Here is a 16,943-nt window from a genome sequence, read left to right on the forward strand (position 1 = left end):
GATATCACATCGGGCCGCGCGGGGCTGTCAGCTGCACATTCAGCCTTCAGCGACCCCCTAAGGTGCGGGCTCTGGCAGCTCTAAAGGAATCTGCACAAAAAACGCCTTTTTGTTTTGTCCAAGGTGAGACAATGCTCACAGGGCCCTGCACCAGATGACAGGGCTGATAAAGGACCAAGCGGCGCAGGGATATCTTTCTTTCTTTTCGCTCCTTCATTCAATCCTTCTTTCTGTCACTTGCATTCTCTCCTCCCTATACTTTTCTTTCTTCTCTTTCTTCTCGCGACTCGGCGAGCAGAGAGCAGCAGAGACAAGCAGAGGGTTTCAATTGCAGGCGAATGTCACAGTCTGGCTTCTCAACACATTTTCAGCTTGCTGTTGGCCAACTTGACGAGGGGCACGCTCTGCTTGCTGGGCCCTTTTCTCCTCGGGCTCTATACGGTCACGTACTTTGGTTTTCTCTCCATGGGATGAAATTAATGTAAAGCCTTCTCTGTGTGCACTGGGAGAAAAGCAAACGGGGGGGACCGGTGTAAGCAGAGAGAGGGACAAGAGCAAGCTGGAAGGCAGCAAAGAGAACAGAGAAGCAGTGGAAGTAGCAGTGAAGCAAGAGGATGTGTGCACACATAAAAGCATAAGGACTCAGGGAAGGGAGGGAAAGAGAAGAGAGGAAACAGCATCAGTTGTTCTCCCAGGACACCTGCCCTAATGACTCCTGCACCCCTCTGTTTGCACAGACATGGTAGAGTGCAAAGCAAAGGAAGCAAAGTGGCTGCTCGTGCCCACTCTTGTACACCTCTTGGCTTCAGGCAGTTGCTCTGACATTCAGATAAATGAAGCAGGGCTTGCAAACAGCGGGAGGAATGTGTTTCTCATGTGTGGTTAAGTGGTCTCTGGTGCCTCATTCTCACAGGCTGGTTTTTCAGGGTTGGGAAAGGTTTATGAGGTTAAATTTGTTTATCTTTCCTGAAAGAGTCTTATATTGAAAGGTCTTTAACTTGATGTATCCAGCCAGGGAGGCCAGGGCTGGAACAGCAGAGGAACTACAGGACAAGATTAAGGGCCATTGGCAGAGCTGTATAGGAGATGGGGATGAAAATAAAAGAGTGTGTTGCAAATTGGGACGCAGGAGCAGCGTGATAGAGCTGTGCAGGGACCCCAGGGTAGCAATAGCAAGGCAGCTATCAGGCAGGATTGAGATGTGTTGGCAAAGCATGCAGTAACAGGACGGGGACAGGAGGGATGGCAGGACTGCAGAGGTTTTCACAGGCAAAACCTGGGTCTGTGCACCTGGGTAGGATGCTGGGCAGCAGAGACAGCACGTCTGTGTGTATGTGATGTACTGAGCGTGCTATACCAAGTGGTTTTCACTCCAGATCTGGAGGAAGGTGAATTTGACTTTAGATATCTGAGACAGTGCTTCTTGCTTGGTCAGCTGGGAGAAAATTCCGAGCAAAAAGTGCTGGAAGAGGCTGAGGACAAAGATCAGAACCAAGGAACAAGGGCAGGACAGAGCCCAGCCAGATGACAAACACCTCTGGGCAGTTGGGAGTCTCGCTCCCGTGGATCTGAGTTGTTTTTGTGCAGGTGTTTGGATAGTGCAGTGTCTTTTCTATGATGGTGTTTGTACCTCCAGGCGCCCTCAGAGGGTGGTCGTAACACATGCAGGGAGCACTCAGATATTACATTGTGCTTGGAATGAGGAGTCCAGCTGGTGTCATGCGCTCCTGGAGGCTCACCCCCTTATTAGAGTGGCTGCGATGTTAGGGATGCTTTGCTTGCTGCTATGGGAGAACAGGCATGGCTGGAGCATGGGCTGAGAGCGAGGAGGGGCTGCGTGGTGCTTGGGGCTGCGATGTATTGCTGCCCCGCTACCAGCTGGTTTCCCTTTGCTTCCCATTTTTGGGAGCACTATCGATGCCTCTCCGACTGCATCGTTTCAATTCAAGTCGGGCAGCCAGCAAGCCCCTGCAGTCCCTCCGGCGCAGCCCTCTGCTGGACCCCGTGCCTGCCACAAACACGCAGCTATGAATATTGAAGTGAAAAAGGGCCCTTTTATGGACTTCACAGATGTGCTGGGGAGTTGGGGCAGGCCTCATTACCTCGGGGTTCTTTAAAAGGCCAAACAAAAACCAGAAGAAAGAGTGTTAAGGGTAGAGGGGGGCAGGGAGGCGAGAACTAGAAAAAAGTTGAAAGAAAAGAAAAGACGACTGGAGTTGATGGATATTCCATCTGTTTATGTTCAGACCAGTGCTGGGAATTAACAAAGGCTGTTGGAGACGTAGGCTCTCTTTCTCCCTCCCTCCCTCCCTATCTTTCTCCAAATGTTCTGGATGATTTGGTTTTGTTCGCTGCTCGCAAGGAACAGAGCGGGTTGTGTTTTGTTGTGTTGGGTGGGTTTTTTTTTCGGGACCATGTGTCTTTGCATGGGGGCTCTACAGCTGGTACCCGCACTGCCAGACCCTGATTTGCAGTAGGAGCTGCTGGGGCCCCAATGGCTCTCAGCACTTTCACATGCAGAGTAGATGGAGTCTCCAGGGCCAGATCCCTCCACCCAGAGAAATGAGTGCAGTTTCTTGGCTTTCACCAGAGCTGCACACCAATGCAAGAGTGTTTATTCCGTCTATACACGTGGCACAGGGATGATCAGCTGGTTAAGGATGCAATTCCTGCTCCCCTGTGGGGTTAGAGTAGCCTTCGTGTAGCTTAACTTCCAGCTTCAAGGCCAAGGTTTGTGCCCCACATGAACAGGGTTACCTGGGACAGCTGCAGTCAATGCAGAGGGGACTGCAGACAGGAGCTGCTGGCTGCATCTTCGCTCAGTGCAAGTTCCATATTGGCAGGAAGCTTTTGTGATGGATGACTCTCCCATGGAAAACAGGGCCTTTAGCTTTTTCTTTCCAAAGCCCACTGGCACCCGACTTGATCTGAGCCCAGAAGTCACTTAAGGAGATGTAGAGATTTCACAATGGAAAAAGGAGGTGAATTTTGGACTTGTGTGCATCTGAAGCTGGCACCTGAACCAAGAAGTTAATCTTGCATGGAGGCACATGTGTATTTCATGGTCAAGTGCCAGCTGAGATTCTCCCTGCCCATGGCAGGGGGGCTGTAACTAGATGGTCTTTAAGGTCCCTTCCAACCTAAGCCATTCTATGATTCTTTGATATGATTCTATGAGATTTTTCTTAAAAGCCCCAAACCAATCTGAGTTGTGAGGCAAATTCTGGCAGAACTGGGAGGAAAATAAATTTGGGTTGAGTGTCTGGGGAGGTAGGACAGCCAGAACCAGGTAAAACTTGACATACGGGTCCAGATCTCACCTTGACGTCTTCAAGCCATTATTGGGGTTCAACTCCAAGCTGCACCCTTGGGATTTGGACATGAAGAAATTGTCCCATGGCTTGTCCTAAGCCCGAATTGTGGTGTGCTTCTTACTGTGGCTGTCCTGAGGTGTGTGCATTTGGCACCTTTTGCATATGCTTCCTTTTCACATATTAAACCTCCAGCTTTCCTTTCCCTTCCTTCCTACAGCTTCTCCTTCCACTTTTCGTGGAAAAACCTTATTCAGAAGAGACCGTAATGTGATGAGGGAATTGTGTAGCTGTGTAGCACCTGTGTCTTTGAGCACCCATCCTTCCATATTCTCCCTTAGGCAGAAACTCTCTCTGCCTGTATCCCTCTTCACGTGCACCATCTTCATTGTGGGTATTAATTCCAAGTTGTAAAGCCCATAATGGCCATCGCCTCCATCTGTGGTTTGGTTACAGCTAGCCAGTTCAGTGCCTGAATAAAAAGAAATACCTATAAAAAAAAAAACACCCAAACCTTTATCTCCTAAGGTCCCCACGCTAATGCTTTGCTGAACACCGCAGTCCCCAGCTGAGCTGTAAATGACTTTTTCATTTTCCTAGGCCTGCTACCCAGTCTGTTTGGTATTCAAGGGCACCCCACCAACAGGCACTATCATTCTGCTTGGGCCGAATTACTTGATTAAAACGCATATCAACTATTATGTGATTCGTTTTCTGCCTCTGCTCCACACCACAGCCCTCCAAACTATGTTAAACTGTAATACAGCTGCACAGGCACGAGCAAATGCTGGAGAATGGGGAGTTTACAGGTTGGAAAGGGGAGGGAGGGGGAAACCCAAGCTTTATTGTATGTGCTGTGTCGCTGATTGGTTTTGTGTGTGTCTGGGAATGTGCTTGGACAGAGGCAGAGGGGTGAGAGATGAATTTGAAACACCACTGTCCCCTCTTTGCAGTCCCACCTGCTGCTGGATGGGCTTGGAGGTGAGTGGGGTTATTCTGCAAACAGATACACACCTCTTTCTCATTGTGAACTCAAGACTTCCTCATTTTCCAAGAAGAGACAGAAAAGACCGTTCTTGTCTTCACGTTAGAAAGAAAAACCAAGGCAATACAGTTCCGTTCCTGTGATGCTGCCACTGCCTCTCTCCTCTCAGGCTTTCCACGGTCTTGTTTGCATTTTGATGGGTTTTGTTTGCTTTCTGCCAGAGGGAAAGGCAGATGCTTAGAAGACAGGGAGAGTTTCAGCTCTTGCCTCTGAAGCTGCTGGCTGCAGATCTAGCACAGGAGCCATGCCCTGAACAAATGGCTGCTTCCTACTGATCCTTGTTACCCCTCCTGGGATGCTAGCTTGCTCGTGGGAGGTGTGCACTCTCACCTCCCTGCTCCTATATGTGCTAAAGAACAGCAGCAGAGCCCTCTGCTACATCCTCATCTGACTTTGCTCTATCCAGAAGCTCTGCTATGGATGCGCTGGGCTGAAGCACACCTTCTGTCAGTCCTGGCATGGCACACAGGCTAGTTGCACAAGCAGGTGGTAAAAAAAGAGCATGGAAATAGCAGCATCACAGATCTGGACTATGGCCAGTTACAGCCTCAACCTGCTAAATATACTGTGGGTGCTTGAAAATAGAACGGGAAAGAATTGAGTAACATTGTGGATGTAGTGAATGTATGCAGATCTTTTCCCTGGTTTATCATTTCATGCCCTCACAGCAATCAAGAGAGATTTCCATCTGTGAGATGGGTACCTCCTTTCTGTCCTGTGACAATGTGGCTCTGTTTATTAGGTCAAGCAAAAGCATCATGTTGCAGATGAAGCTGTCCTTTCCAAGGCCATTGAGATCCTCTTTATTGTCCTCTAGCATAAAATTGCCAGACCTGGAATTCAGGTATATACAGGACTAGAAAAACGTGCATATATTTCGTTGTTGGGGAACCAAGAATGGCAGCTTTGGTGGATGGAGAGCTTTGTGAGCAAGGGGGGACCTGGCATAGTGCTATAATGAGGGGATATTCAGATCTCTGTGATACCACCAAAGTGAGATTTGCCTTCATTCTTGTGCCATCCAACCCAATTTCCCCTGGGGCACCTTCAGCTTCCCAGCTGTCACCTCCAGCCCTGCTTTTGTGGGGCATCACTGCTGCTCCAGCAGTGCCTGGGTGGGTTTGCTGAAGCCATTTGCAGAGCAGACAGTGCAGTTACAGCTAAGCCATCCCCGATGCCATTCCCTTCTTCTTCATCTCTCCTCTCCAACATTTAATTTTTAGGATGCTGCAGCTGGAAGCAAGAGAGAAAGAGAGAGGAAATGAGAGTGGGTGACAAAGAGACGAGAAATACTGAAGGAGAGCGCATGTGGTCTCCCTTTCCTCCCCCCCCCCCCCCCCCCCCCCAACAAAATCCAATCCCCACTTTAATGAATGCGTTTTCATGTCTGGTCCTGCCTGCCAATCCTTCCAGACGGCACCAAGGTGCTTCACGACGAGGCAGCAGGTCCTTGTAGGGCATCAAGGGCTCAGTCTGAGCCTGGAGGGTCTTCTCGCGGCCGATTCCACCTAATCCTGTTGATTAATTTAACTCTGGGGCTAAGAGGCGCCCAGGAGCAGTGAATGGAGCTGGAGAGGAGAAAGGGGGAGGATGGGAAAGCTGAAGAGGGAGGACAAATCCAGCCCGTAATTATGGAGGCTTTTCCTTACTCCTCTCCTCCAGCCTCAGTCTACTTGTGTTCCTTTCAAACCCCTCCAGAGAGCTCTGCTAATTGTACTCCAACCTGAACCGGCAGCATTTCTCAGGAATGTTGAGTCTGTGGGCCATAATTTACACCTCTCCTCCTGCTGGAATGGGCCCAGGACAAGCCCAGGCAGATATATTTCACCTGTCCTACGTCATCCTGGCCCTACACCTGCACACAGGCTCTGGCCACACTTCATTCAACGGAGAGAAAGAACCATTCTGGATCAGCGCAGCCCATGCATTTTTCTCTTTGTTTCCCCTCGTGAGATTTTCCCATCTCCTCAACTCTCCCTTCTGCTCTTTCTCAGCCAGTAGGATACCAGGGGCTGCAAACTGGGTTTCTCTCTCTGCTCATGCTGGTTGGAGTGCAGCGTGTCTGTGTTTCACGTGGGGATGTGGGGCAAGAAGTGAAGCACTCAGGTTCTGGATGGATCCCCTGGATTTGCTTGGGAAGGGAGGTTTCCTTGAGTTACTCCTGCAGCTCTGGGAGGCTTCTCATTGCACAGAAACTTCATGGAGATTATGGCAACGGTTTGTCCAGCACATTTAGGAGTGGAAAAGACCTGTTTGATCCTTGAGTGGTGCTTTAGGCAGGTAAGGGACAGTCCCCGTTATCAGGGGATGCTGTAAGTAACAGGCTCATATTGCACTCTATCTCAGCCAAACGACTTTCTGTATTATTTAGTGAATCTGTGGCTGACAGCAGCAGCTGCATCTTACCGAGACCAGCTGGTTCCAGGCGTGCCCTGGGATTTTTCTTGCTCTCTTGGTTTTGTCTTTGTAGTTGGGCTGCTGGAGCCTTGGACTTGGCACGAGGAGCTGCTGCTTCTTTTCCCAGCTTTGCTCCTGACTCACAGGGTGACCGTAGGTGGGTGACTTCCTCCATCCCTGCCACGGCTGTGAAATGGAGATAATGCCAGCTGGGGGCTGCTTGGAGTCTCGCGGATAGAGGGTGTTACATCAATTTATGTGGCAAGTTTGGGCTCTCTCTTTCTAGTCCTGTAGCCAGGGTGATGGCCAGCACGGTCACCGGTGCTGCTGTGAATAGGACAGATTGGTACTGGTGACAATTGGTTTCCCTTCTCAAATCCATAAGGCAAATTGGAGATCTGGACTTTCCTCACCTGGGGAGACGCTGGATCCCAGCCTTGCTGTATGCTCTGTAATCAGCTGCATCAAGCAAGCATTGAGCTGCAGTAGATAACACAGCCCAGTATTTGCCTTGGTGTATTTTCCTTCTCTCTCACACTGACTCTGTCTTGCTCTGAGCCAAAACACACTTCTGTCCTTTTTTTTTTTTTGTATCAATTATCAAGAAAGAACCCTAATTAAACCAATAATAGCCAGTGACTTAAGTGATCAACATGAAGAACTGCTGTGTGCTGCAGGTTTCCAGATGTGCTTTGGCACAACACGGTTCTCCAAGCTCCAGATGTGCTCCTACCTGCCCCAGATCATCTGTGGTGCAGATGTGCAGGGCTGCTGTCCTTAAGTGCAGATGTTCCTTTCACACCACTCGAGATTCCAGACCTTTCCTGAGCACGGATGCAATCAGAAAGCTGGTTGATGACACAACTGGAGTTAGCTCAGCTCTAACGTTGTGTCCTCGAGACATAAAAGCATTTTTGTCCCGCAGCAAGCAGAATGCGATGGCATTTTGTGATCTTCTCAGGATAAACAAGTGAGCTCCAGTGGGATGTTTGCCTCCTACTCCTCCAAGCAGAGCAGCTGTTGGGGAGGCACAGCTGCCATTCCCAGCTCTGAAAAGAAAAGGGCAGATTTTAGGTGATGGTAGGAACTGAACAAGAAGTTCAGTTGGGTCCTCAGGCGCACAGCTTTGAAACCCAAGCTTTGCTCCTTGAGATGCTGCTAGCAAAAGTTAGAGACATTGGTAGTGCTGTTGGCAGTGCATTCCATCCAAAACCCAATGGATCTGAGTGGAAACTCAGTGAAAATCTGCACCTTCTGCTTCATTTCCAAGCCAAAGAGGGAGAAAAAAGAACAGGATGAGACTTGCTTGTTCCAGCTCTACTATGGGGTGAGAGAAAAGCAAAGAGATTGAGGGGAGCTGGGGCTCAAGAAGGGAAAGGCAAAGGTCCAGAGCAAGGCAAGGGAGAGGAAGGAGGTGACCGTTTAGGCCTTGGTGAAGGACTTGGATGCTATCTTCATGCTCTAAGAGTCTGACTGTGTGCAAAATGACCACTGAAATCTGCAAAGTAAGAGAAGAGGAACTCTGTGGATGGGGCAGCCCAACCCAGAGATGAAGCAGAGATGGTAACGTTTTTCCCAGCTGGAAAAGTTCCCAATAATCCTCTTTTCCTTCTCAAGGTGCTTTAAAAAATTGAAATCTCAAATGCTAGCACAAAACAGCAAAACACAGGAGGAAATCAGACTGCAGAAGCCAAGGCATCGTATACTGAAAATCTTTATGCTATTCTTTCAGGTTTTATGTATTTTCAGTGTGAAATGTGCAACACTTAAACACAGTCCCTTCAAACCAAAAATGGGAATGACTTGAGGTAACATAAGTCAACAACTGGAAGCTCTTTCACTGTGACCACTGTGGGCTGTGAAGCATCCCTTTGTGCAAACGGTTCTCGTTGTGATAGATGGGCTTTCAGCAGTGTGGGGAAAGATAATGGGAGAAAGCTGTGGTAGTGGTGGAAAGCTGGTCGATGTGTTGTATGCAGGCAGAGCATTTGTTTTGATAGACACCATCACTGTAGCACTGAGGCTGCTTTCCTGTTGTGCCCTACGGCCTTTCTCCCTGTCTCTCGTTAAGCATCATCCCCCCCCTCTTGCCCACCCAGGGAACAGGCTGGATGAAGGCTCCGATGTCGAATCAGAACCAGACCTGCCTTTGAAGAGGAAGCAGCGCCGCAGCCGGACCACTTTCACCGCCGAGCAGCTGGAGGAGCTGGAGAAGGCCTTTGAGAGGACCCACTACCCGGACATCTACACCAGGGAGGAGCTGGCACAGAGAACCAAGCTCACCGAGGCCCGCGTTCAGGTAGGAGCCAGAACCCTAGGATGAGTCTGGTGGTACAGCTTCTTGTTTCCCTTGGGGAGAGAGACAGCAGCGTTGGGGATGGAAGGTGGAAATTTGGATGGACCTCTTCCCCGGAGCCTCACGCATGAGAATCTGAGGCTAAAATCCAGTTGTGCACATTCCCGCGTTCCCATGGGTTTGCAGCTATGCCGTTTGGGTTTGGCTTCTTGCAGAGGTACCAGCTGCAGGATCTCCATCCAGGTTGGGACGAGGAGCCAAACCTTCCCCCTCTTGGCAAGGCTCTTAGCTCTCTGTTTGCTGTGCGAGGAAATTCCTCGGAGGCAGCAGTATGCGTGTGTTTGCATTTGGTGCTGGAGGAGAAATCGCACCATTGACCAACCTCGCCCAGGGGAGCAGATCATATTTTGCACAGTTTGCAAGATGCGTGTGTGAATTTTCATCAAACTTTCTTCCCCCCCCCCCAACCCCCGATCTCCAGAGAGCACAAAAAGGGCGGGGGGAGGGAAGAAGAGGGGAGGAGCAGGAAGGGAGGGTTTGGGGCCGGGGGACTCTGACATCTACACGATTAATAGCCCTTGTGGGAACTCCACACAGAGACCCTTATGTCTTCCAGATAAAGGCTGGGTCAGCAGTGTGTGCAAACACGCAGAGGGATCAGGAGTGTGAACAGATCGGGGGGTATAATAGGGTCCCTTGGGGAAAGGGAAGGGAAGGGGGAGGGAGTGGGGATTGTGCTGGGTTAGAGAAGTGAAATGGAGACCCCAGCAGTCCGAGCTCCGCGCGGCCGGCCGTGCGATTGGGTTTCATGCTGAGCACTGAGCTGTGTGCGTGCAGCCAGAGCTGGGCAAGGAGGGAGGGAGCACTGTGGGCTTGTGGCAAGGACGTGGCCCGTTCACCAGCCCCTCCAACACAGAACAGCCTTTTATTTTTGTTCTGTGGTTCTCAGCATAATGAGAACCAATTGCTTGCCCCACGCTGCCTGGATTGGGATGTTTGCCCCCTGTGCACACCTGGGACATTCATGGGTTAAGGGCTTTTTCCATCAGCACCGTGGCAGATGCCTTCTCACTTCCTTCCAGCTTCCCCTTGAGAGGTCCTGTCTTTCCCAGATCCAGCATCCAGGGTCTGCTTGATAGACCCAGCAAAAAAGAAATCTCGTGAACAGGCATAATAAAACCCTTATCTGAGTTTTCAACAGGAGTAGTGATAATTTGCTAGACATACAGGACTATAGATAGATGGAGCCTGGGAAAAGTGGCTAACTTAGGGTCTACGCCACCAGAGGTTGTAGTATGTGATTTCCCCCACTTTTGTTCTGCATGTTCTGCTTCTAAGTGCTCCTCCTTGTGTAGATTGACATGGGATGTATTTTTAAGGGCACTGTAAGGGAAAACGGAGTTTAGGGAATATCTCTTAATGAGGCCCAAGAAATCTGCATTGCATGAGCCGTGATGGAGAGGAAGGGGAAAGCCCCAAAAGTACCGAGGAGTGCAAAACCCAGCAGCAGGTTCTCCTTTTTCCAATAGGTTCTGACCTCACCGTGACAAGGCTGGGAGAAGGGAGGGAGGCGAAAGCAGAGAAAGGGAAAGCTAAATAAATAAATAAGGGGAACCTTTCCCTTGTTTCAAGCTGTGATCTCTGAATCCCCCTACTTGCTCCCAGGCAGCTCGCGTGGAGGTTCCTGCCAGGGCTCTAGCAGCAGCTGTTCTCTGAGGCACATTCCTGATGGCTTTCTCATTCCGACATCCTGGCAGGCTCAGCTTCTTCCCACCACTTTTAAGCCTGCCGCCCCTTGTAAAATTTTCTGGATATCAGAGCAGATCTTTTACTGGCTCTCGGGACCTACAAACATTAGTCAATCAAGTTCTTGTGGGGGGAAGAAAAGCCACACACACACACATGCATCCAGCAGGGAAAGCTTCCACCACCTTGTAGTCAGCCCTGTTTGGGAAGAGGTTTTAAGGTTAAGGAATTGCACTTTGGGTTTGAGGGGGCTGCAATGAAGGTAGGACCGGCTGAGCTCAGGGGTTCTGGGCGTTAAGGGACGGACTTTGTCCCCAAGAGCATTTTGTGTTAACACAAGAGGAGGGTATATGAAAAGTGCATTCGGAATAAATGATCTTGGAGGTCCCTTCCAACCCTCTACGAAACACAGTTCTACAGCAGAGCTGCCCTCAGGCTTTATAACTGTATTATATATGGGCACAACTTCTGCACGGGATCCCGTTGGGCTAATTGCTGCATCAGCACTGGACAAAAATAAGCAGCCTTGTCCATGCTTCTCCTCCCTTCTTTCTCTTCCTTTACTATATGAAAGATGAGCTTGCCCAGCTCTCACTCGCTCTCTCTGATACCTGAGTGCTCCTGTAGTGTAATCTCCTCCACGTGAAAAGCTGATAGCTCTGTTAAACTTTATTGGCAGACCTTAGAGTCCGGCTGGCCATGCAGCTGTCCAGCTAAGTGGAAGTTTGACACGTTGACAGCTAATAAAATTCCCAAGCCGAACAACAAGAGGAGGTGGAGGGGGTGCGCTCCCAAGCTCCGGTTTCTCATCTGCTAGGAAGATCACGGCAGGGTGAGCAATGCTTTAGCGGGGTCAGCGCAGTGTCTGTGTGGTTGGGATGTGGGATTCCAGCACTCAAGCTACAACACGCCACGGGGTCCGAGCCATTCAAAGGTTAATCCCAAATTTGGTGTAGACAGGGACAACACCGCCGTGGATTTCCGCTAGGGCAGGATTTCAGTTCCAGACTGGTGCCAAACGAGGCCACCGGTGGAAATTCCCACTTGTTTTCGTGCAAGGCGATGTCTTGACTCATGTGCCCACACTAATTGCCCAGCACTGAAGGAATTCCTGCCCATCTGCAAGCTCCCGTTTCCACCCTACCAGCAAACAGGCTGCCAGTGCCAAGCGTCCATGGGTTTTTAAAGCCTAACAGCTAAGCAGGTCGCTTAGTGAATTTAATGGAAGCTTTGGGCTTGATCTGCTGTGTATTTTGGGGTTTTGCACTGTTTTTTTGCAATTATATAACTGGCGATGATGATGTTTTATATGGAAGAAAAACCAAACCAACCTTAATGGGATTCTCTGATAATTTTCAGACTTTTCTCCCTGGCATTTCTAGAGAAGGGACCATTTTCAGAACAGCCCTTTTCTCATAGCCTCAGCTTTGTCGGTACAGCATTTTTCAGTGGGAGAATAGTTTTGTCAGAAATCCTTACCCAGGTGTGGAAATGACTTCCCAAGGTGACAGAGCCCAAAGAGACACCGGGTACATCAGTCATGGCTCTACGGAGTTGAACCTAATCCCTCTCGTAGATGATCCCATTTGTTGGGTCTGTTTGCCCAAACACGTTGTGCTTTTAAAGCAAGTTATAAACAAATAGTGGGGCTTATTTCACTTTGGTGTTTGAACAACATCAACAGAAAGAGGATATATGTCCCCCGATCAGCCCCACAATCCAAAGCCATTTAGAAGTTTGTAGGTTGGAAATGGAGACCTCGGTGCATAGGTTCCCACACAAACAGCCCCTTTCCCTTCTCCCTGGTGCTACAGTGAGTCAGAGATGATGGGTTCCAAAGAATGATCTCAAAATCCTTTCCCAGAAACCCACCAAAATCATCCCCCCCCCCCAAAAAAAATAGATGGTTTTGCTTCTCAGCATCACCTCCCAGTGATTCAGATGGTCATACCACAGCAGCTGGGGACAAGCATGCATGCCACAAGCTTGGTAATCCCAGTTCATAGAACAATAGAGTCATAGAATCATAGTTTGAGTTGGAAGGGACCCTCAAGGGCATCAGATCCAAGCCCTGCAATAGACAGGGACACCCACAGTTCCATCAGTGCTCAGAGCCCCATCCAGCCTGAGCTCGGGTCTCTCCAAGGATGGGGCATCACCACCTCTCTGGGTAACCTGTGCCAGTGCCCGGAATTAAATCAGGAGGGGTGGATTTGTTGTGATGTTGATGTCTGTTGTTAATCCCCAGGAAATTCCATGCACTGAGAAACAGTTATTTCAATAACAAAATTAAACGAGAGAGCAGGAGTCGCAACCCAATGCTTTATTGATCATTTTTATGATGGATCCCGTTGTGATTTCTGCCTGGGAGTAAATGGATGTTTCATTTAATAAAAAGGCTCAGAGCAATTCTGTCTCTGAAACCTCGGTGCATTTCTAGGCTACTCACATCATCTGTATTTTATGACACACTTTCAAACGGTAGTAAACAAGCAGCCATACTCCAGATCGTGCTGCGACGGCTCCGACATGCCAGGAAAAAAATTCCATTCCATTTTGCTCGAGATTTTGCACGAAGCAGTTCTGTTTTCAGGGTCGGAGGAGCTGCAAACCACCATGTTTTGTAGCAGCTTTCTGCAGCGTGTTTTCCAGGTTAGCCAGGGAGCTGTGGGTGCCCCATCCCTAGAGGTGCCCCAGGTTGGGTTGGATGGGGTCCTGGGCAGCGTGAGCTGGTGGGGGGCACGCAGCCTGTGGAAGGTGGTTGGAACTGGATGGGCTTTAAGGTCCCATCCAACCCAACCATTCTGTGGTTCTGTGATTTTCCAACAACTTCTCACATGTCTCTGCGCTGTGCTTAGAGGGGTGCTCTCACACCAGCTGTGGTCAGAGGTCCGTGCTTTGCTTTCTGAAGGCGGAGGTGATGGATGGAGGGATGGGGTGGTGACAGGCAGCTCTCCCAGCTCTGAGCATGAGCTGGAGTCATGCAAAGCGGTAGGAGCCTGATGCTGTTTGCCTGGTGTTTTGCTTCCCAAACCCTTTGAGATGTGTCCAAACAAGCAATCCCCCACCCTTAAAGGTCAGCTGAGAATGTTTTCTTTCTTCCTGAGGGTCCCACTCATTTACACTTCTTGAAGAGAGCTGCGAGGGGGTTATGACACAACAGCTGCCCCGTGGTTTTGGCACTGGTGCAGTGCAGCGGAGCTGGGAGCTGGGGCTCTCCTTGGCAGAGCTGAGCTTGGCACGCTCATTTTCCACGGCACAGGGCCAGCCATGCCCTCGCACACCGGAGCATCCAGCTGGGCACAGAGCAGCCCCTGGCACTTTGCAGCCGGGCCGTGAGAACCACGGTAGTGCCTGGGCATGGTGAGGGACAGCACTGCAGTGCCAAGCTCCCAGCAAGGTCAGAGCGAGGGCAGTGTGCTGATCCAGCTTGAATAAGGGACTTTGCAAGGTAAAGCCAGCAAGGCTGGATGCAGCTGAGGTGCGGAGCGGGGTCTGGATGCTCACTGCCTAATGCTGCAGAGGGATGCTGCTAACGGGGTGGAGGTTGGTTATGATCTTGTAGCATCTCTTCCCACTCGTTTAGGGGGTCAGTGCTTGGTGTCCCAGCATTCCTGCTCTTCTTTCACATCTCCCCATCCAGAATTAAGAAACAGAAAAGCACTTAAAGAAGAGTAACCGGGAGCACACTTACCCCAGCTAATATGCTCCAAATAAGCCCCCAGTCTTATCACAAATAAAAAGACAAATGGTAAAGTAGATTTTCAGAGATCCAAACCGCAGTGGCAGGTCTTTTTCCACCTAAATTTTACAAAAGCCAGAGGTGAGCACTTGAAATTGCAAGCACGTCCTCTGCCTGTATCTAAGGGTTTGCTTAGAAAACCATCAGCACTTTTGGTATTCGTAGTAGAATTACAGTAAGCAGCACCCTTGGAAATAGAAATGTCCCACTGACGAGGGACAAAGTCCCAGCTGTGTAAGCCTGGGGGCATCTTGCTGGAGAGAGTCAGCACTATTTCATTAAGTATGAAATTTACTGGAGATGAAGCTGATAAGCCTAATCCCATAGTCCTTCTAGCAAAACATGGCTGGGAATCAACAGGGATGAATGCAAACTCGAGGAGGAGCTGCACCATTCGGCAGGAGCTTGTTTTGTGCTGCGTTGCTTGGTCTGCTTTGGTCGTGAGCTGAACAAGGGGTTGCCTCAACAATGTGGCAACGATTTGCTTTTCTTACAAAGGAAAGGGGGCCCAGAGGCCAAAGCAATGAACTGAGTCCCAGCTCCTCAGATGAGACCGTGGTGTGGAGCGCCGTGCGTTAAATGGGAGTGGGTGCAGTTGCACTGATTTATAGCAGCGCAGTGTCTGTCCCATTGTGTGAAAAACAAACAGGGCCCCCGAGGGGTTGCGTGAGAAGAACCTTTATCACCAAATTTCCAGCCCAAGGAAGGTGGGCCAAAATGGTTCTGCCTTTGAAACTGTGTGGTGAAGCCGTGTTGGTGCTGAGGGTTGGGTTTGGAGATGGGATGCCATAGTCAAACATCTTACTGCCAAAGATGGTTGGTTTAATCAAAAGTGGTTTGCAAAGTGATAATGATAGTAATAAATCCGCATACCAGACATGGTTCAAGCTCTTCAGATGAACATTACAAATAGCCAACACCTCCAGGAGCAGGGAAGTGCCAGGAGAAATATAAGCTAAATTCATTGGATAATCTCATTTGTGAGGAACCGTTTGTTCTGCTCCACTAACCTTGCCTTAACTGTATCACCCACCAGTGACAGAGGCTCAGCATTTTGGGCACTGAACCAAAGTGTCACTAGGTACAGCTGTGTCCCTGCATGCATGGATAAAACCTGTGTGCCTAAAATCTGTGCCTCGTTGTGGGCTCACATCCCCTCTGTTCTGTAAGGAACTATCTCAGCTGCCTCAACCATGCTCGTGTGTCCCCAGTGCTTAGGACTGGTGTGGACCAGGCGAGGCACTGTCCTGGTTTGGAGGAGAACCCAATCTGCAAAGCCTCCATGCAACCTGTGGAGGGACCTCATCTGGTTTGGGTGGAATTTGGGTGCCTGGGTTGTGAGATTCTTTGCCACCTGGTTTCTGCAGCACATACTGCATCTCTTCCATCCTGCTGGAGAGCAAGGGCACGCCTTGGCTTTTCCATCCCTGTTTCCATTTATGAGCTCATTTATCCCATCCATCTTTCTCCAACATCAAGTCCTGATTAGGCCGAGCAGGAAAACAACAGGCTTTCTTTCCCACAGGAGGCTCTTTTTGACCTTCCTTTCCTCTCCTTGTCTGACAAATTGTGGGAGCTGACCCATATCTCAGCGGCTGCGGGGATAATTCAGTCCAGCCCCATCCTGGCAGGCAGCTGTCTCTGCAACCCTCCTCTGCTGTTCTCTGCTTGAGAACAAGTGCCTGGGACATCTCGGCAAGGGCTGGGTACAAGCATTCAGGTTAAATAAGAACCAGTGCTAACCTTTGCCCCAAACCCAGGCTGGTGGGGAGGATGGGCTCTTCCAAAATCAGCTGACAGTGAGGGACTGGGGAGGTTTCTTAGCTTCACTGTGCCTCCCTCTGCTATCTGTGTAGGGGATGCTGGAGGAGACACTCTGCAATAAAGAAGTGTGGTCATGGACCTCAGAGCAGCATCCTTGCTTGCTGTGCAAGCGTAGCCCACGGTGCAATGAGCAGTTCTGCTCTTGTCGTAGAGTTCTCATCAGATGAAGAGGAAGAGGTTTTTTACACTAAGGGCAGTGAGGCACTCCACAGGTTGCCCAGGGAGGTGTGCAGACACCCAAGGTCAGGCTGGAGGGGCTCTGAGCACTGATGGGGCTGTGGGTATCCCTGCTCATTTCAATGCATTTGTCCCAGCACAAAACTTTGGCCGTGCAGTTTTGCTCCAGCAGCGCCAAAACTTCTTCCTCTTCCTCAGCTCCTTCCCACCAGTCTGCTTTTAGCAGCCATAGCCTTCACCCCGGGCTTACCATGGTGTAACAGGATCCTCTGGCAGGGGGAATCTTTAGTGGCTGATAAAACCTTAACTGTTGTGCAATGAAAGCAGGTTCCCTTTGAAGTGCGCCTCGCGTTACAGTTAGATGCTCTAGCCTCTGTATTTTAACTACCAATAAAATGATTTATA

The 16,943-nt window shown here is 49.9% G+C and overlaps 1 protein-coding gene across 5 annotated transcripts in view; it reads left to right on the forward strand.

Annotated features, from left to right (window-relative positions):
* PAX7 (paired box 7) overlaps positions 1–16,943 on the forward strand; it is an 89,147-nt gene that overhangs the window by 34,165 nt on the left and 38,039 nt on the right. For all 5 annotated transcript variants that reach the window (XM_015296830.4, XM_015296832.4, XM_015296831.4 and 2 more), the window contains 1 exon segment: positions 8,853–9,052. In XM_015296830.4, the coding sequence (XP_015152316.1) occupies positions 8,853–9,052 (200 nt within the window).

The sequence above is a fragment of the Gallus gallus genome, chromosome 21, assembly GCF_016699485.2.
Source record: "Gallus gallus isolate bGalGal1 chromosome 21, bGalGal1.mat.broiler.GRCg7b, whole genome shotgun sequence".
Taxonomy (NCBI): Eukaryota; Metazoa; Chordata; class Aves; order Galliformes; family Phasianidae; genus Gallus; species Gallus gallus.